The 21593-nt window shown below is 42.3% G+C and overlaps 1 protein-coding gene across 1 annotated transcript in view; it reads right to left on the bottom strand.

Annotated features, from left to right (window-relative positions):
- The window catches only part of LOC135981240 (obscurin-like), a 33099-nt gene extending 12706 nt beyond the window's left edge, over window positions 1-20393 (bottom strand). The window contains exons 1-12 of the mRNA XM_065582600.1: window positions 20255-20393; window positions 19508-19568; window positions 17735-17812; window positions 16429-16455; window positions 15648-15800; window positions 13931-13976; window positions 12775-12852; window positions 8199-11409; window positions 4977-5087; window positions 4613-4780; window positions 3335-3457; window positions 236-406 (exon numbers count right to left, since the gene is read on the bottom strand). Of these exons, the coding sequence (XP_065438672.1) occupies window positions 236-406; window positions 3335-3457; window positions 4613-4780; window positions 4977-5087; window positions 8199-11409; window positions 12775-12852; window positions 13931-13976; window positions 15648-15800; window positions 16429-16455; window positions 17735-17812; window positions 19508-19560 (4219 nt within the window). The 5' untranslated portion in view covers window positions 19561-19568; window positions 20255-20393. The remainder of the gene's footprint in view (window positions 1-235; window positions 407-3334; window positions 3458-4612; window positions 4781-4976; window positions 5088-8198; window positions 11410-12774; window positions 12853-13930; window positions 13977-15647; window positions 15801-16428; window positions 16456-17734; window positions 17813-19507; window positions 19569-20254) is intronic.
- Between the last annotated feature and the right edge of the window lie 1200 nt (window positions 20394-21593).

Raw genomic sequence — 21593 nt, 5'->3', positions numbered from 1 at the left:
TCTCTCCTGTACAAGGAATCTACAGTTTCAACCCCAGGATGCCAAGACTAGGAGTTCTTACAACTCATCCCGCTGTCAGCTAAGGGACTATCTGTGAACAACAGCACCTAGGATTCAAAACCCTAAAACACACTGGAGGCAATGGAGTTCCTCCAGATTCATGCTCCACTTCCCCTGAAGTACACACGAAGAAGGTGCAATAGTGTAGATGTTCTACCACCACCCAATAGCTTACCTGTTTGGTCTTTTTCACCAATCTTTACTTTGGCAGACGGGCTGCTGTAAGGTCCCATTCCTGCTTTACTGATGCAGGCCGTCCGGAAGGAGTAAACCAAGCCCCTGGAGAGATTACTGGCATAGTAGCAGCAATCAGCCAAGTCAGTAACAAGGGTCTTCCATTCACCGTCTTGTCCAAGCAAAGAGAAACACAGGTTAGCACTTGTTCTAGGGATTATCGGGTGTCTTTTTTGCCGCCAATTACGACTGTTCTGGGAGTACAGAAAATGGGTGGCATATTTAAATGAAGCAGCCGCATAGAAATAGGGCTGAAAGTATAACCTCACATTGCTTTGTCATGTTTGTAGTGACCTCATATTTTCACTTCTGAAGCCAGGTATTTTATATTAGAGCCATGCAACGTTCATTGCAGGGAGTTGGCCGTGAATGCGTTTGTAGTTTCAGTTCATGTAATTTCATATCTATCCTCCCTGAGTTCCACTTTGAGATTTGAGGTTCAAACATGAATCCCAAACTCAAAACAAAACCCTGCTCAAAAAAACGCTGTATTTTACTCCGCTTCATGATGAAAGCAAGCAAAACTGAAAACATCACACAACTATAATTAAGAACTATAAATAAATCCCCAGAATAATTTAAACCTGGGCCCAAGCTCACTCAAGGTTTGTGAAACTCAAATGACCTTTCAAGGACTTCAGTAGGAGTTTTAGATTTGTAATAGAGAGCCCTGTGGCACCTTTAAGATTAACAGATGTATTGGAGCATAAGCTTTTGTGGGTGAATACCCACTTCAATTTGATTTGTGGGTGAATACCCACTTCACCCACGAAAGTTTATGCTCCAATACATCTGTTAGTCTTAAAGGTGCCACAGGACTCTCTGTTGCTTTTTACAGATCCAGACTAACATGGCTACCCCTCTGACTCTAGATTTGTAATGGAATCCCGATGCGGGTGAGTCTCGTGTGATTCTGAGTTTTGTTGAGAACATTTCACACAACTCTACTTTTTACACATTCCAGTTTGCATACTGAAGTTACACATCGTGTTATATCGTATTGTTGTGTCACCAGGGAAATGGATACACCACAGACCCAGGGTTAGGGAACAACAGGAACAGATTTATTTAGATATAAACCCTCATAGAGGAACAACTCCCTCCCTAGCTCATGGCTATCCAGAATGAACTACATAGGCAGATACATCCGTGGTTCTCAAACCTATATAACTGCACCCTGCTTCTTTGTGTAGTAGTTTACACACACACCCCGCCACACAAGTACATATACTGATAAAAAAAAGTCAACATGCAACTCTCACTCAACATTAAAAACAGAAAAACATTGATTCAAACAGAGCCATTTAAGTATATAGCAATGTAAATTTTAAGTGAGATACTGCTTACTGTTATCACACTGTTGTTACCAGTGTAATGGGTTTGCCTATTTTTTGGAAGACGGCAATTCCCATCCTGGGTTGGATGCTTGAAACAGCCCTCCAGAGATCCCCTTTTACCTTCCATTAAATGGGCACACCGCGCCGTAGCAAACAGATTAACGTACAGATGGCAATGACTTTGTGCAATGCTGTGCCCGCTTATCAGAAATCTGTCAGAATCACAGCACCATCTAGAGGCCAATACACAGTGCCATCCGAGCACCTGATGTGATTCTGGACAAATCGGCTTTGCTAGTTATTCATTGCTGTGGGCAAAATGTGCGCAGTATGTTTCCCCTCCCCCAAAGCTTCTCATGCCCCCTTCCCCCCAGAATACATTCCACGCCCTCAGGGGGACCCACCCCTCAGTTTGAAAACCTCTAATATCATACACAGATCTAGAGGGAGGCACGTAGGAAAACTGGCCCCAACTACAGCTGGGTGAAATTTTTTGGACGAAACTTTTTTCTGACCAAAAAATGCTGAATGGTGACATCTAAATGTTTCATGACTTTATGTTGATTTTACTGAACCGTTTCAACTGAAAAGAAGCTAAAAAAAATCAGAAAAGGTCAAAACATTTTATTTCAACATTTCAAAATCAAACCTGCTGAGTTTTGTTTAAAACAATTTTGCCTTTCAAAATTTGATTTTGACCATTTTTAAGCATTTTTAATAAAAAATAAAATAAAAAAGTTTTAAAATGGTCAAAACAAAATCATTTTATTTAATTAATGCCAAAACAATGTTTGACCTGAAATTAAATTAAATTACATTTATTTTACTCTACAGTTCTCCCAAAATTTCAAAAATCTTTGCTTTGGCTTAACCCAACATGATCTTTTCCCCCTGATTTTTTAGAATTGCCAGGTAATCAAAAATCCGTTAGTTGCACAGCTCTAGGCCCAATGTGGTTGTGACCTGTAGGTCCTACTGCAAGATAAATATTTAATATTATTGTTAATAATAGGAACTCAGAGAGGTCAGGCTCTAAAGGCTCTGATCCAAGTCCAGCTGAAGTAAATGGAAAGATTCCCAGTGACTTCAGTGGGCTTTGCATCAGGCTCTGAATGAGTCAGGCAACCCAAATAATATATGATTAGGCCTGGTCTACACTGTGGAGGAGAAGGGGGAGGATCGATCTAAGTTACGCAACTTCAGCTATGTGAATAACGTAGCTGAAGTTGACGTACTTAGATCGACTTACCGTGGTGTCTTCACCATGGTGAGTCGACTGCTGCCGCTCCCCCATCGACTCTGCCTGTGCCTCTCGCAGCGCTGGAGTACAGGAGTCGATGGGAGAGCGCTCAAGGGTCGACTTATCGTGTCTAGACTAGACACGATAAATCGATCCCCACTGGATCGATTGCTGCCCGCCGATCCGGCCAGTAGTGAAGACATACCCTCAAGGTATAACTATCTCTGAATCAAGGAGATTATCATTGCACAGATCTTGTAAAGTCAGATGTCTCTTCAATAGGATTCTAATGGGAAACTGTAAGATCTTTGGCGCATGGACTGTCTTTTTATTTTGTTTGTACAGCACCTAGTGCAATGAGGCCTTGATGCAGGACTGTGGCTCCTAGACACTACGATACTACTACTACTAGATAATCATGATAACAATAACGAGAAGTGGAGACTATCAAGTTCTGCTTTACCTTCGCTCTTGCACTGTACAGTATACGTAACCACGGTGTTAGATTCCACAGGTTTCCAGACCACTTGCACTCCATCCTCATACACCTCCACAATATCAGGGGCTGGGGGGCTAGCAAGAACTTCTGTGAGGGAGGCATGCAAAATTAGACAATAGACAGACATGAAGGCTTAGACCCCTCTCCCTCTAACCGATGAGTAATTTTATAGTTGCAGATATTCTTCCATTCCAAACAGCTGATCCCTTTTGGAATGGTAAACTCCGTTTGCCTGATTTCAAACCTATCAAAAACTTGGAAGTTTGACTCAAACTAGAGGAGAGACTCAAACTTAGGAGAGACTCTGAAAAAAGGAGCAGAAAGAACGAACTCAAGGCAAATTACAGCAAGCATGGCAGAAACAAACACAGAGAGACTCTGTATAAGGAGCAGAGATAGAGAAGAGAGAAAAATTCCATGGAAAATATAAACACAATCAGTCAGATGCATGCATGTAAACTCCATCAACTTCAACAGACTTACATCATGGAAGATTCTGACTCAGTATATACAATGAATACAAGCTATGCATTTGCACCAGCCTAGTTCTGGGAGACAGGTGAATTCTTCTGTAGGTAAAAACATGTTTTGGTTGTTTTCTAAAACGGAATCATCCTTGAAAAACCCAGGAGTTTAAAACCGTATGCAAATGTGAACTAGTTTTGTGAACATCAGTTTACTAACCATCAAATCCTATAAGAGCTGCCTATCCTTACTTCTGAATGTCACTTGCTTTCGTTTTTATAATGATCTTACTTGCTAAAAATAAATAAATAAATGGTATTTGTATTTCCAGCCTCTATGTTCCAAGGTCTTCCAGTTTCAACAATCTAAATTAAGGTTTCTACACTACGGTCAACGCATCAGCTTTCATCAAGGCACCTTGAAGCATCTGTACTATTTAGGGTGACCAGATGTCCCGATTTTACAGGGACAGTCCCAATTTTTGGGTCTTTTTCTTATATAGGCTCCAATTACCCCCCACCCCCGTCCTGATTTTTCACATTTGCTGTCTGGTCACCCTAGCACTATTGGGGTGTTGAGGCTAAAGAACAAACTGAGAGGGATACATCCCCTTTGCTGCCTTCCCGTCTGGAACTATCTCTGTGAGTTCCCAGAAAATGAAGTATCCTTTAGTGGAAGAAAATCTATAATGCAATGTCTGCTAATTCTGGATATAATCCTTGAGTGGGAGCTGTACAAGCCAGGCATCTACTTCCTTGAATTAATTCCTGCTCTTACCTGCCTTCCTTATTACACAGGAGGTGGATGCTGTACCCAGGGAGTTGCTGGCTGCACATGTGTAAATACCAAAATCCTCAGCCGTAACCACCAATATGGTTAAAAGCTGAAAGTTTTTGAGTGTGGCTGAGATCAGTATCCTACTGCTGCTGCGAATGGGCACCCCATCTGTAAGGCAAAAGGAATACGTTCTTAAATTCTACTGAGATGGCTAAAAGTCCCTTCCTTTCCAGGGAAAGACTCCCCTAAATCCACTCCCCTTAACCTTCTCCTGGAACTTAGCTTCTCAATCATCTTTATTGTGCTATTACTCCAGACCCTATTATTAAATTGTCCCAAGTCGTCAAATGAGAGTTTACGTCACCTCTGAACCAGTCAACGTGCAGCGGGAAATGGGCAGACGTTTTGCAGGACAGAGTCACAGACTGCCCCAGGGCAACATCCTGATCCGTGAGCTCTTCTACAAAAGAAGGTGCTGAAAGAAAGAAGGAAAGCAGCATTTTAGACAGATTAAGACAATTACATATGTAAATCACAACAAGCAACATACCAGACAGCATCTTTAATCAGACTGGCTATCAAGGAGCGCCAATAGGGAAAAAACAAACACATTTCTTGCTCTTGTGCTCAGTATGCCGGCCTCCTCTTTTTAGGCTCCAGTGACCACACAGTAATGCGGCAGTTCAAAAAAGAGGTCCTGCACACCATTGAGTCTCTTTTCACTGTGTGCCGGCCCAGACCCTGGGAAGGGACGTTACATTACAAGCAAGCTGCCTAGAGAAGACGCAATAACTTCAGAAGGTAACACAGATATATTAGTGATATGCCGCATACTTTTTCTTTAGTAAGTGTAGCACTTGTAATCAGTTCAACAGCTCTTTGGAAGTACGTTATCACTTTGATAGGACAGTGATGGGTGCTCTAGAAATTAGCTGATGATAGATAGATAGATAGACAGACGGACAGATACGGAAGTCCTCTCTTTATCCATCAGCAACTATACCATAGGCAGCAATAGCAAAAGTTTCCTCCCTATAGCCTTGCCAAACCTCAAATGTCTCAGGAGACAATTAATGTTAGTCTTCTAGCTAAACTAGAGGACAAGCTAAAAGAGCCAAGAAGGGCTACTGAAGGTCTGAATGTTCATGAAGTCCAGTGAAGGAACTAGAAACTTCTATGACTCTGCTTATTTAAGTCCTGGATTTACCCCTACCCAGCTTGGAGGAACCTTCTGAGTGGCACCTGACCACCACCTTGCCACTTCCAAAATACTGTGCGATTTAAAAGCTCCTAAACAATTCACAGATGAAAAGGCATATCAGGCCCCTCTGAAGCCCTTCTTTAGAAACATAACTTTTGTGGCATTTATGGTCTCCTTGTTCTGTAGTCCACAACCAAACAAACCTTCCATCGGCTTCAATGGCAGTCTTGCCTGAATAAGGAAAGCTGGATTTGGGCTTAGATTTGTAGACATATATTCTGCAAAAGGACATTTAACATTAGATGCCATTTTGCTCTGAAATGTGTTCATCTAAAAAAGCTCTGGAAACCATGGCAGTTATTTTTTCCATCAAAAACAATGATTTTGCATTTCAGGTCAAGACCTACACTTTAAGCATCTGAAAGCCCCACAAGGTGATGGAGTTGCGGCAAAGATGGAACAAAGAGAACTCCTGGAATTCCTGCTAGTGTGTGTAAATTACCAAGGTTTTCCTTTGCACACTTCTTAGGAATCTTGCAAGCTACATCTCTCTCGGTTTCTCAGATACTAGCCTGGTGCAATTATATTCCTCTGTGATATTTCACAATAAAACTAACTGCTAACTCATGCCATAAAGATACCTTTCTCCTTTGTTTTGAGGCTTGATAATTTCATAGATTCTAAGGCCAGAACAGACCATTGTGATCATCTGATCTGACCTCCTGTATAACACAGGCCATAAGAACTTCCCCAAAATAACTACTAGAGCAGATCTTTTAGAAAACATCCAATCTTGATTTAAAAAGTTTAGAGATTGAGAATCCACCATGACCCTTTGTGTATTGTTCCAATGGTTAATTACTCCCAATTTTAAAAACGTATGCCTTATTTCCACTCTGAATTTGTCTAGCTTCAACTTCCAGCCATTGAATCATGTTATCTCTCTCTCTCTCTGCTAGACCGAAGAGCCCATTTATTAAATATTTGTTCCCCATGCAGGTACGTATAGACTATGATCAAGTCACCCCTTAACCTTCTCTTTGTTAAGCTAAATAGACTGAGTTCCTTGAGTCTATCACTATAAAGAATGTTTGCTAATCCTTTAACCATCCTTGTGGCTCTTCTCTGAACCCTCTCCAATTTATCAACATGCTGCTTGAATTGCGGGTACCAGAACTGGACACAGTATTCCAGCAGCAATCGCACCAGTGCTAAACAGAGATAAAATACCCTCTCTACTTCTACTCAAGATTTCCCTGTCTATGCATCCAAGGATGACATTAGCTCTTTTGGCCACAGCGTCGAACTGGGAGCTCATGTTCTCAGAATGAAGGGAATGGATGGATGGATCAATGAAGTCCTGATTTTCTGTTTTAATATCCTGCAGCCCCATTTAGAGACTCTCTTTCTGGTATGTCACTTCCCTGCTTCTCAATGCCTGTTTCAAAGAATTTAATAGTAGAAGCCAGTCTACTAAATCAATGACATTTTAATTGCAGCAAATAATTACAGTCTATTATCTGTGGTTCATGTGATTAGTTTAGCAGTAAAAATGCCATGGAGTTCTTATTAATGAATTGTCAGTTAATACCAAAAGTCATGGCAAGTTTAATAAAAGGCCCTGGGACTAGGATGATATTAAACTGTAGTAGGGTGGATGAGGGCTTGGTGTCTTGGACGGATAGCTCAGAGGTTTGCGCATTGGCCTACTAAACCCAGAGTTGTGAGTTCAATCCTTGAGGGGGCCACTTAGGGATCTGGGGCAAATCAGTACTTGGTCCTGCTAGTGAGGGCAGGGGGCTGGACTTGATGACCTTTCAGGGTCCCTTCCAGGTCTATAAGATAGGTATCTGTGGCAGAAAGACACATTATATGGCACAACCTAGGTGCTGGAAAATCAAGAGTATAGACAGATTCTGGTCTCATTGATATAGGCACAAATCTGGAGCAATTCCACTGACTTCAGTGTAGTCACTTCACATTTACATCAACGTCACTAAGTTCAGAATTGTGCCCCACGTTTTACATTCAGGGCTAGGAGAGGATACCGAATATTGTACTGGAATAAAACACTTCGCCACAGAGGATGGCGGGAACTCCACCAGACAGTACAGCCGGATCCTATTCCTACTGATGTCCCTGGGGGTTTTGCCACTGGGATCAGGATATGGACGATTACTCCTCTAGGTAAGTGGAGCGGCTGATGCTATTTCATGCTTAAACCTAGCTTAAAGCTTTTAAATTGCATCTGCACTTGATTACTGCACACAAGTCAAATGTATGAACTGATGAATATAAGAAGTGTGGAGGGGAAAGAGGAGAGAGAAGGGGTAACAGAGCCCATTATATTGTTAGGCCCATTTACACCCTCTATGAGATTTTTACCTTCCCTTTGCTCCGGTTCAGGGGCTGGCTTTCCTTTTAGGATTCTTGAAATATGGGCAACAGAAGCTTTTACTTTCTTCTTCAGAGTCTGCTCTACAGACTGCTCCGTTGAGTGCAATCTGCCATAGGGTTTAAAGAGTCCTGGTTTGCTGTGTGTGGAGCTTCTCTGCTTACCACCTGAGTCCTTTTGGGAGCCATACATTGGCTGGGATTCAGTTGTCACATGGCCCTCAGCTCCTTTCCCCATGGGTGGCTCAGAACCTTTCGCCAGCCTTCGAAGGGGTTGCCCTACATCTTTGGAAATGTCCAATAGGTTTTGCCTGGTTTCCCCTGTCGTGGCATCTTGTGAGTTATCTGAAGGGGATTTAATGTCCTCTCTAATGCACAGTCTTTTATACTGAGGCAAATGTTCTTTAGTTGCAGGAGATAATTTTACCTTTTCACTGAAGGGCATAAATCTTTTACCGGTTGGTTTGGGTGAGGGCTTCTTGACGTTCATAAATTCAAATGGAAAATATACAATGTCGTAGAGATCTGATAGGTTCAAATACGCAGGCTCTACCTCAGATATATCAAATTTTGAAGTCCCACTGCCAATGCTAGGCATCTCTTCTGAGAGGTCTTTAATCTTCACTAAGGAAACTTCAGAGTGTTTGTCAGGTTCCTTGCTATCAGAGCTATGACTAGATCTTTTTCCAGAACCTGAATTATCACACGGGGATATGCTTGCTTTGCTGGAACTAGTGCTTTTGATTGCTAAATCCCCTAGATGTTCACATTCATGAGAAGCCACCTTTTCGTCCTCAGTGAGTACACTCAACAGGGCTGGCATACTCAACTTATCTTCCGCTGCAGGAATTGGTGCAGCTGATTCTGTAAGATCAGCCCGGTAAATGCCCTCTTCTCTTTTATCCCGTGGCACAAAATGAGTGGGACGTCCGGCGGCTGCGTGGCCAGCTGGACCTTGGTAGAACATCTCCTTTGGAGGGGAGAAGTGCTTCTCACATCCCTCTTGGGTAGAAACAGACTTTGCCAAAACATTCATATCTTCAGACAGACAAACCATCGCTTCAACCAAGTCCTCCAGGACAGCACACTCTGCCTTGCTGTAAACAGAAGGCTTCTGATGTGAATGTTTCTGGCTTTCACCCTCGCCAAGTGAAACAGGGGAAGTCTCTAGAATAGCTAGGCTTTCACTCTCTGGGTCCGCAGATTTCACCTCGCTGCAAACTGAAGGCTCCTGAGGTGACTGTTCCTGGCGGTCACTCTCATAGACTGGAAGCGGGGCAGTTTCTCGTTGTGGAATTGTGAGAATAAATAGGCTTTCACCCTGGAGAACAGCAGACTCCACCTTAAAGCAAACTGACGGCGCCTGACAGGAATGTTCCTGCCTGTCACGGTCACAGTCTGAAACTGGGGCACTTTCTGGTGGTGGTGTTAGAATCACTGGATGGTTGCCCTCCAGAACAGTGGAGGTTGTGCCCAAGTAATCAGAAGGCTTCTGATGTAAGCATCCCTGGGTTTCACCTTGGCAGACTGAAAGTGGAGCAGTTTCTGGTTGTGGAGCTGTTAAAATACTTGGACTCTCACCCTTACAAGCTGGAATTTGGGCAGTCTCTAGGATAATTGGGCTTTCACCCTGTAGATCAGCAGACTCGGTAGCACTGTGAACAGAAGGCTTTGGCTGCTGATGTACATGTTCTCTTCTTTCACGCTCCTGGGCTGATATTGGGGCTCTCTCTGATTCGGGAACCATCAAAACGGAGCTTTCACCCTGCAGAAGTGAAAACTCTGCACCACTAGGCTTCGGCGTCAGCTTTAAATGCGCCTCACTTTCACACGTGTGAGCTGACACTGGGGCTGTGTCCGGTCGCTGAGCAGTTAGAATCAGGCTTTCACCTTCCAGAGCAGACGGCTCCACATCAATGTCAATGGAAAGTTTTGTCTTTTGATGTAAATGCCCCTCACTTTCACCCTGGTGGGCTGACACTGGGACCTTCTGTGGTTGAGCAGCTAGACCCGGACATCCTTCGTCACCACACTGTGCAGAAGGGACTGGCTGTTCTTCTGAACAATCCTTCCTAGCTTTCCTTGAGTCCTCCTCCATCGAATGCTCCTCAGGCCAAACCTTGCCAGAGTCAGTAGATATGCCATGCTGGCTAGCTAGTCCTGGATAACTCCCCTGTGAAGTTAGATCACAGTCTTCTTCCAGAATGTCTTGCTCCTTGGCTAAACTTATGGCTCTTAGTCTGTAATCATCCAGTGAACGGCTTCTGCTGGACACCTGGAAGGTGTGACGTGACGGTTTCCTAGCAGTATCAAAGGAAGCCGATTTGGTCAGAGGGCCTGTCGCACCTTCTCTGCTTTTTCCATATTCTTCATCACCAGACATTCCTTCTTCTTCTTCTTCCTCCTCCTCCTCTTCTCTCAATTCAAAGTGTTCTAGAAGGGGTTCCCGTAAACCACTCAAGGGTACCTTTAAATACCCTGATTTCCTGAAGGCCCTTCTTGTTCTGTCAAGGTGCCTTCTGTAGTCTCTGCCCGGTGAGACAGGGAGACGTGTAGGAGCCTCAGACGCTTGGCTGTAGAATGTGCTTTTAATGACACTCTGTCTGGGGACACACAAAGGTGGTTTCTCCATTGCATCTCCAGCCTTTACAAGTCTTTCTTTGTCAGGTAATAACGTGCCTGTTTTTTCTTTTGGCGGTGCCACGTCCGATGTATCTAAGGTGGCTGCCTTCGCCAATGAAGGCTGCTCTGCATCACCCTCTTGGGATTGATCTGCTCTTTCATCTTTGAGTTCTGAGCTGACCGCCTCTGCTTTCTGAGCAAAGGCACCTGCCATTAGCACTTTGCTTTCTGTAGGTGGCTTATCACCCAGCTCACTTTTCACTAAAGCATATTTCCGTCTCATGGGTTTTACTGGAGGCACCAAGACCTTGGAATGTTTCTCTTCTGCCGCATAACTTAGAGGTTCTTGATAACTCGGTGCATCAAACACAGACAAGTGCAGTTCTGGTGTAGAACCAAAGTGCCTTCTCCTGGGGAAGGATGCGTTTTCATTGTCTGAAGAGGAGCCAGTAGTAGTGGAAGAACTACTTTCTTCAACCAGGTGTCGGGAGATGCCTAGCGATGTGTTTTTGTGAGTTCTCTGTAGGATTTCTGGAATGGATCTCATTACCAGTATAGATTTATAGCACATGAGGGAACGCTGAAAAAGGAAAACAAAAATACAACATAACCAAAAAGCAACTTGGTGATGAGAGTGGTTTAAACATGCACAGCAAGAATTACACTATATATCCTCAGAAACATCATACAAATAATAGCTGCATAGCATATTGGCATTATTTCTTTCTGTATTGACAGATTCATTCTGGGCCGAACTCTCCTCTCACTCACTGACTTCAGTGGAGGTATTGCTAACTTACACCTGTGGGAGTGGAGAACCAGGCTGCTGGTTGACATTTTCAAAGCAGTGCAGGGGATTTAGCCACAGGTCCCTTATTTCTATTGTTTCACTGAGTTTCTTAATTAAACATACTAGGCCAGAGCCTTAGGTGAAGTAAAATGGTGTAACTCCACTGTAATCAGTAGAGCTCCGCTGATATATATCAGCAGAGAAGCCAGACCCCGGTGTGCTCCATTATGTTATTATGTACTTCATTGTTTCTTTGGGAACCCTTTTGTTTCTGTATTGCTATTGATTGTAGGCCTTAAAATGAATAAAACATTTAAATACATGTAAATACCCATATTCCACACGTGTTATATAATACAAAGGGGTATCGGGGAATGGCCCGAAGTTCAAAGACTGATTATCAGAGGTTTCCGCTAATAATAATAAGCACCCACATAGTACTTTTAATCTACAAGGTGCTTTACACCTATCAGCTAATGAGCTTATCACAACATACCCTTGAGATAGGCAGTGTTATTCAATTTATGCAAATGGAATACGTGAGGCTGGGAGGTAAGAACTTGTTCCTACTGGCAGAATAAATCAGACTCAGAGAGGAGATCAGCAATCAGAAGTTCCTGAGTCCCAACCCCATCCTCAGATCAATCTTAAGAACACATTAAAATACAGGTATCCAAATTGATGAGGTAAAATCCTGGCTCCAACGAAATCAGTGGCAAAACTCCCATTGATGTTTGTATGGGGATTTCACTCTCGGTCTTTAGTATTCTCAGCATTTTGTGCATCGAAGCACAGAAAGTCTTTTGTAGATTACGAGACAAGTCATCTAACATTCAGAAGTCATTGGTGACCTCAGGCTCAGGGTCTTTACTCAATGTCCAGAAGGGGCTTCCCTCTTTCAGTGCCCTAGGCTGGATCATGCCACAGAAAGGAGAATACTGGAGAGAGCTGGAAGACCTGTATTTTTTCAGCCTGGATACCTTATTTTTGCCACATCCACTGAACCTTTTCCCTTTGACAATATTCCCTTCTCAGAGGCACACCAAGGAGACCTTGGCTGCACACCCTGCACTTGTGCTGCAGTCTTGAAAAGAAGAGACTTTTTAAAAAATAATAACTAGACAGAAAGAGCAAAATAGACTGAGGTCTGCTGACCTGCCACTTGCTTCGAGCCACAGTGAACTTCAGCTGTTTTGTATTAATAAAATGAGCTTCTTCTAGCGGGAGATTATGCTGCAAAAAAAAAGAATGAGAAAAAAAATGTTGGTCACAAAATCTCAATGATATTTTCAGTGGCGTTTGTTAAGATTTAGAAACACAGGTACATAGGACTAAAAGGGACTTCCTGGTATTGTAGGAAAACCCTTCCTATAATCCTGTCCTCTGCTATTGTAGGAAACCCCTTCCTATAATCCTGGTCAGATTTCACTCTCCAGGGGACACAGCATATTTTAATTCAAGGAAGAGTCCAGTTGTTTAACTGCAATTGGCCAAATCTTGAAATCCTTATTTGGTGTTGGCTCTATCTCCCATTGTGGACCAATAAGAAGACATCTTGAACAAATTTCAAATGAGACTAGAATCAGGCCCTCATCATATATATATATATATAAAAAAAACGCAGGGTCACAGGGCGCTTAGGCGTCAGTAATCGCCAACCTGCCACCCAGTGACCTATTAATGGTTGCCCGAACTATGAACTCAACACTGACAGAGGAGTCCATGCTGAGATTTACCATCCATGCTGGTGGAACTCTAGGGGTCCCGACTCATTCCCTGCTTCTATTTAAACCAAGCAGAGGAAGAAGAAGTTGTCTGTGCAACTGGGTTTCCCCTGCTTTGACTGCTTCATTTGTGCTACCTGCTCCTGCTGTCTAACCCTGATCTCCCAATATATAACCCAGCCTGCCTCCTGACCCTCAACTCATGCTCCAACCACTAGGTCAGGCTGCCCATGTCCCAGTCATCACACATATGCGCACAGTCGCGCACACACACAATGATTCGATTCTTCATTCCTTTCAGCTTTTCTCCTTCATTAGGGGTTCCAGGCACCCAAATATGAATTTTAATTTCCCCTTCCGCAAAAGGGCATAATCTCCTCTCAGTGCAAATGTGTTTTGCCTATTAATGTTAATGGGAGTTCTTTACATGTTTTGAAAAGAAAAGACCCGAATGACCATACACCAAAACGTTGCTTATTTCTGCGGGACGGTTTCCCAGCATCTATACGTACAAAATAGCCTCTACAAGAGAAACACAGTTGCTAGCTGACTGGGAGAGAGATTGGGTAAAATCCAAACAAACTTACCAAGAACCAGTCGTGTGAGAGACATTGCAAAGCACTAGGTCTGGCTCTGATGATAGAAGAGAGACACATTTCAGCTGTCATCATCAGCATGACAAACCCAAAGGGATGTAGCTTCCTTGCAGATCAAGTGCCACCCAGATCGCTCTCTAGCTAGGGCCTTAAGACATCTGAGCTGGAAGTCACTTTAAACAGTACCAGCAGGGTTCTACAGATTGCCCTTTACCAGCCAGGTTCTGTTATGGGGCAGTAAAGCCAACCAGAATGATCCCTTTTAAGCCAATTTTTTCTCTTAAACAGTAAAACACGTCTTCTCTTTCAACCTATAGTATGTTTCTCAATGCTCATACTTCCCGCAGGTCCCTCAAGTCAGGGACTATGGAAGTTACCGCAGCATTCTGCAGGGCCTACAGTGCCTTCCTTCATGATACCACAGGGGAAGACCACGCTTCATGGGTCTACACTGCACCTGACTCAAGTCTCTGCAGTGCAGTCTTTGCCAAAACAGAAATGACTGACTTGTTTCTAATAAGGAAGGCTGCATTACAGGCCACAGAGGGCGCCTTTAACAGTGGGTTTGGCTTAGTCTTCCCCATTGGTAGCTATTTGGGATCAGGCCCTCTCAGAGGTCCAGAGAGGCCTGTACCACTTCCAGCTTTTGAAGCCCCTCACCATAATAAAAATAAAAAATGACGACACATGAAAACAAAATATGGCACCAAAAAAGAGTGAGACATAATTTGAATGGTTTTTTTAGTTAACAAATGCTTTTCTAGCCCTTTTCTGCGCAAAAAATGGATGTCTTTTACCAAATCCCATCTCTTATTTGCTTAAATTTGCAGCTCTAAGCTGAGAGCGTGCGTCACATTTTGCATAAAAACAAGTTGCAAAACTTATCAAATGCCAAAAAAGTAACAAGTGTCTAAATTGGAGGCCTCCTTTGAGCTTGAGGCCCAGGTCAAATGGCCCTCCTGGCCCCCTCCTCTGACTGGCCCTGTTTGGGATAAGCCTAAACAGTGGAGGCACCAGCCATGCAGAGCAGAAAATGAAGCGCCCAGTTTCTTGTCTTCTCCCATGCTTGGAACATTATTATTATTTAGCTGCATTCTAGAACAACCTAATTAACATGGTGTGCTGTTCTATTTAGGTTCTTCTATTGCCCTCGTCACCAGAGTAACCAGCTTCTCTTTCAAATCATTTCTGAACACCCACCTGCCTATGAGTCATAACAACAAGACAGAGGGTCCTGTGGCACCTTTAAGACTAACAGAAGTATTGGGAGCATAAGCTTTCATGGGTAACAACCTCACTTCTTCAGATGTGGCATCTGAAGAAGTGAGGTTCTTACCCACGAAAGCTTATGCTCCCAATACTTCTGTTAGTCTTAAAGGTGCCACAGGACCCTCTGTTGCTTTTTACAGATTCAGACTAACACAGCTACCCGTCTGATACTTAACAACAAGACACTTTGCTCACTCGCTACACACATTCTTATCTTTCGATTATAAACTCTTCAGGATAGTTTTCTGGTGACTATATAAATATGGATTTGAACCCAGCTGCCTTCAGAGGTGAAAGGCTGATTCGCTAACTGACCATACCAACTTGTCCAAATTTTGTACTTCTCACAGTGAATGTAGGTCTGACCGGCTGAGAATTGGCAGCTCATCCCCAAAACATCTGGGACAATATTTTTGGAGAACAATAGAAATGTACTCACTCAGGAGAGAGCTGTAATATCTGTCTGATAAAATCCTTCGCTTCTTCACTTAGGTGAACAAAGTCAGGGATAGTCCATGAAACTGTCCCATTCTGGATATTTAGAAGGGTTGCTCTGTCATTTTCCCCAGCAAATGGAGACTTGCAGGTTAAGCTTATTGTATTAACATTATAAAATAAAAGGAGACATGATTTGTAAGTATTTGATTGCTGCTCAACCCTCCAAAAGCATAAATGCATGACAAAGGTTTTAAAATAGGAGGCAGATTCAAAATGAGAGACGCACAGCACAAGTAATAATAATATTTGCACTTTTATAACATCTTCCAGCCAAGGTTTGCAAAGCACTTTGCAAAATTATTTATCCCCATTTTACAGATAAGGCATTTGAAGAACAGAAAAATTAAGGGTTTGATTTTCAAAACCGCCCTTGCAACTTAGCTATGTAAACGTGGACACATACCTTTACATTAGGGAAGGCCAAAATACATATCCATAAGATCGTATGGGTCATTGTGAAATACTTAACCCAAAGCTATGAACTGACGGTTTCTGACTATAATATTCATAGAAGCTGTCAGCTCTTTGGAACAGGGACATCATCTTTAGAACTGAAAGTGCTTAACATGCTGTTGGTAACATACACATGAAATAAATTACTAAATAACAATCACCACCACCTCACTCTTTACTCACTCAAAACTCCCACTAAAGTCATTGGAAGTTTTACCTGAGTCAGGATTAAGGAAAGCTAAATAGGGTCCTTAAAGCAGATTGTTTACCTTAAATAGCTGATGACTCCAGCAGCCCTGAGAAGAAAAGAAACATACTTATATCAGACAGATATTCTTGCTTCTCCCCCTACCTCACCATATAGCTTCCCTGATTTCAAGTGACAATAATCCAAATAACTGTACCTGCCCTATAAGGATTAGCTTTTTAAAGGCAAATTCTAACTGTCCCTTTGCATTAGTCCTGATTTTTCTTTTAAACAGCACAGGAAACAATTTTTGCACAATTTATTTAAAGGTGACTTAGGAAGGATTTTTTAAAAATCAGGTTTGTGTGCATTTTTTTTCTTTATTACGTATAAAGAAGAAATATGTTAATTTTTTTTTTTTACTGTAAACATATCAGGAATGTCAATTCTGGCTTTCCCTGGCTTTGCTGGACTACCTACCGGATATCTCTTAAACACAGATTTTGTTTTATAGTTTGCCATTAGCGTTTAATACATTTTATCAAAAACAGAGAAAAACCAGAGTTCTTAACATTCTGGCTCAAGTCCCCTTACCCTCTAAATTGCTCAACTTTCATTTTTAACTCTACGTTGTCCCTATCATTGTACCAGTTCTGCAGTAAAGCACTGGTGGAAATTCCCCTACCATCCTTTTTTTAAAAAAACAACACTTCTTTACACTGCATAAATAGATTACAAGCCCAATTTCTTTACCTCTTCAAGCAATTAGCCAGATGTTGCATTGGAAATATTTTGTGTATGATCAACACTGTGTATTTCTACACATCAGACATTCAGTACACCACCGTGACTTCCGCAGAACTGAGGATGCTTAGCAACTCACAAGATAAGGCCCTTCCAGAGCAAAAGTGTACAGCAAAATTAAAATACATACATGTTTCCAACAGAGTGTGTTTAACCCTCTACAGTAAATGTTCCCAATGTATCAATCAATTCATCCTGAAGCCCCAAAGTTATGTTGTTAGGTGCTATAACTTTTTTTTAAAGTGACAATTTACCAAATATCAGAGGCTTTTGACACTGGTGACTGAGAGATAATTTCTGGGGAGACAAACTCTGGAGACCCGTATTTGCTGTACTGAGGAACAGATGGATTTATCTTTTGAGCGAACCCAAAGTCACAGATCTTAATGTCTTCTCTTTCAGGATAAACCATCAGGATATTGGGAGGCTAATGAATCAGAAAACATGGAGAAAGTTTATTTGCAAAAGGGCATTATTTTTAGATATAAGTAAATCTTTAATATATAGTCTGAATAAAGCACATCGGTCTCCTGACCTACAAGCTATAATGGCTAAGATAAGGTGGATTTTCCTTTGTGGGTTACCTTAATATCCAAGTGAAGTACGTTATTGTTATGGAGATAGCTGAGTCCTTCCAAAAGTTGCTTGATATATAATTTGACCTTAAAAATCAAAATCAGTTACAAAACATTTTCATTTGAATAGTACAGTGGGTCTACTTAAAAAGTTAATTCACATTTCAGTGGGATTACCAATTCCAGAAATATTTCCTATAAGTAATATGGGGAATACAGCTTGAACTGATCGTTAAGGCTGACTGGAAAACAATTCCATTTTGTGAAAAGTTTCCAGGTTTCAAAAGTTGTTTTCCTTCCAGTGCACATTAAAAATGAGACCTTTTGAAATTTTTCACAACCCCGCCCCCGCCATAACCGATAAAGCTCCAGCCACCCCAGAATAGCCAATAGCCCAGTGATTATGTTACTCAGAGGGAGTACGTGAACCTCAGTCTTCCACGTTCCAGATCAGTGTCCTAACCTCTCGTCTACTGGCTATTCTGGAGTGGGACCTGGATATGGACCTGTCCCCACCAGTGAAATTCCATTCTAGACCTGAGAAACGGATATATTCAGTGAAAAAATTTCCAGCCAACTCTAATGGTAACACTTCTACAAAAAGGAATAAACTTTTAAAGTGAGCCTATTTTATGTGAAACAGACGGGGAACCAAACATTAGAACATGGAATTCAGACACAGCAGCTAAGGGGATGTCTACACAGCCCGTGGCAACAAGCCTCCCAGCACAGGTCGACAGACTTGGGCTACCAGGGCTCATACTAGCTCTCTAAAAATAGCTGTGTAGACAGAGCTTTGTAGTTGCAGCTCCTGCTGGAGGTTGGTCTCTGAAGCCCATCCCCATTTCCTAGGCTTACAAGTTTCTTGCTGACATGGGCTGTGCAGACATACCCTAAATGGTCCCTTCCACACACCAGAGTTTTCCAGATGTCAGCAAGCCTGAGCTTTAAAAACAAAGATGCACTTAACAGGGGATATGAATACCCCCAAACTTTGGGGGAAATTCCAATCCAGATTTCAACATTACGTCTCAGGCCCTTGTCTAACACAGTTTGGTCTGTGTCGACCAGGCAAACACATTTTTAAATAGTGTTAGAAAGCCATTTTTTAGACCAGGCACAGATCCTAATATGAGTAAAATTTCACGACGGGTGGGGATTTAATATCTAGGCCCAGTTAGAAGGTAATTTAGCCTTGCCTCTACAGTTTTATCTGATGATTCCTCCGAGACCTGAGAAAAATAAAAGTAGCCATTGGAATGTAGGAGACTTGTGTTCCAGAAAGAGACAGACTACATGGCTCTTATATTTTGAGCTAGAATGGACTGTAAAAACTCAGAGGATACCATCTCAGTTCTTGGCTTGGGGAGTGCAAGGAGGTGAAGAAAAATACAATCCCTAGTGAACATGAAATTATTACACGAGTCAAAACACATGGAAGCTACATGATAGAAGTTGTGGTGTGGGAAAGTGGTAGAGTTACGGAGACAATACGTTCTTGGGTCTAACAAAGAAATATAAAATTTGGCTGAGCACATGTTTATCATCAAAAGCCCTTGGCTTCTCATTTTATTCCGTTGAGAAGCTATCACTGGGAATGAAAGTTTCAGGGTGGGCCCTTAAACAATTCATTCTGGCTTGATGGATAGCACATGTTTCTGAGATAGTCCCTAGACTTAAGATGGGTAGTATAAATAAAACGGCCATATTCTGTCGAACCAGAATGAATTTTGGAGTGCACCTACTGTACTTTGAAATTTTAAAATGACAAGAAATTGGTACCTCTGCTTCAGTAACAACACTCTTCCTGAATAAACGGTCCAAGAGCTCCTCATTGGAGCACCTAGCAAGGACGTTAAGGAAAACAAAGACCATTGGTTTATTATTTATAATTTACTAGCATTCTGCAACAAATACAATCTTTGATAATAAAAAAGAACAGATCCCAGAGGGCAGCATGGGTGATGTTAAATCCTCTCTCTTTGCCAGGAATTGTCTGAAGGTCTGTTATAAAAAACCTCCAATCCAGAAGGAGCTAGGGCAGTCCTCCTATGGGAAATGGTAAACGCAACTGCTGAAAATCTTTGCTCCTTAAAAATTAAATGAAATCCATGGAATTAACAAGCTGCTTTGTGCTAAAATTCTCCCATTAGTCATGTTGGTTGGTTGCACCTCAGTATCTTTCCACTGTGCTTGCACATTGTCCATCCAGACTATAATCCCACTGGGGCAAGGACCTCATCTTTCATATATTTCAGCAAAGTGTTTGGTGCTATATAATCAATTGGTGCAAGAGGTATTTTTCTAAAACAGATTTTTCAATTGTGAATCCACCCATCTTTTGTACTTATATGGCCCCCATTCCCATTGTATCTGAGCAGCTTACAATCTTTAATATGTTTATGTTGTGCAAATGTGTCCTTTTATCTCAGGTGAAAAATATAAATGGTTATATTTATATTGACATGGGTTTCCCTGAACTGGCACTTCCCTGCATTATCTGAGGGAAAAAAGGGAAGAAAAGGATACAACTCCAAAATCAGAACCAAGGTTTTCCTTGTTTCAAATTCATCCAGCAGCTGGGCGATTTTATCATGGGAGAGCGTGGCTAGGATGTCCCTCTCTTGATAGGACTGGGTTCTCGTTTTGCTTCGCAGAGGTATGAACTTGGCAGCACAGGATACTCTGTTCCCTTTGTGCACAACCCGTTTCACAAAGCTGAAAGAACCCCTGTACAGAATCAAAAAATATACCACATTGAGGTTTTGCCCTGCATCCTCCTGCATGTCAGATACACGACGCTTGCGTTCATTGTCTACCCCCATGCAATCCTCTCTCAAAGCCTTCCCTCCACATTCACCTTAAATGCAGTCTAATGTAACGCTCTGACTTTATTGTGTGTGAGATCATGTCTCCCTCTGCTGACTGGCCCCCCAAAACTGAACAGCCTGCTCTTCACTGCCAGTTAACAGTTACACCTTCAGCTCCAGTGTTAGGGGCGTGTGCTGAAGGCCCCAGGCTCACTCTTGGTGGACAGACATGGTGTCTGTAGGTACACATTCATGGATCTGTCACACCAAGATAATGCCAAAATAACGTATTTGGGGCAAAATTCTCCCCTCCATTATACCTGTACAGCCCCACTGAACTCAACAGGGTTGCACAAGTGTCAAAGCAAGTCAGTGGAATTGCACGGGTGTGACCAAAGACAGAATTTGGCCTATCAACGCTGTTTTCACTACATGGTAATACTTCACCCAACTTTGGGGTACACACGGAGATTGTTTTATCGTCCCTTCCACCCTTTATTAAAAAATCTCAGGGAACACCCTGCACACATGGAGCAGGGATGACAATCCCATCAACTCCTGTGCTTTAGACATGTCAAAACTTTACAAAACTGGGCACAGTTCTGCCCTCAGTTACTTGGGTATAAACCCACTGAAGTCAATGGTATTCAAGTGAAATCCAATGCAGTTGCATGCATAGAAGTGAAGGAAAAATGCAGACCAGTGAACTTATACTGCACTTGTGGAAGCCACTGAGATCCCACAATACCAAAGGCATGGAGTGAAATCCTGACTCCACTGAAGTCAATGGGAGTTTTGTCATTGACATCATTGGGATTAGGATTTCAGCCATGTTTTACTGTGTTGCAAAGTGGGCAAAAAGAAAAGGTGGGTCAAATTAAGTCCTGGCATAAGTGGTCTCAGCAAGAGAAGAAAGTCAACGAGAGCTCTGCCCACTTGTGCCAAACCTGAATGCAGCCTGGATGCTTAACTAAAAATAGGAATGAATAAAACAAGATGTGAATAACAAAATAAGTGATAGCCTGGGGTGATGCGCAGAATGTGTTGGCACGTGTTTG

This window comes from Chrysemys picta, chromosome 2, assembly GCF_011386835.1.
Source record: "Chrysemys picta bellii isolate R12L10 chromosome 2, ASM1138683v2, whole genome shotgun sequence".
In the NCBI taxonomy this organism is placed as follows: Eukaryota; Metazoa; Chordata; order Testudines; family Emydidae; genus Chrysemys; species Chrysemys picta.
Note: the sequence above shows the minus strand (reverse complement) of the source record. Positions and strands in the feature narration are given on the sequence as shown.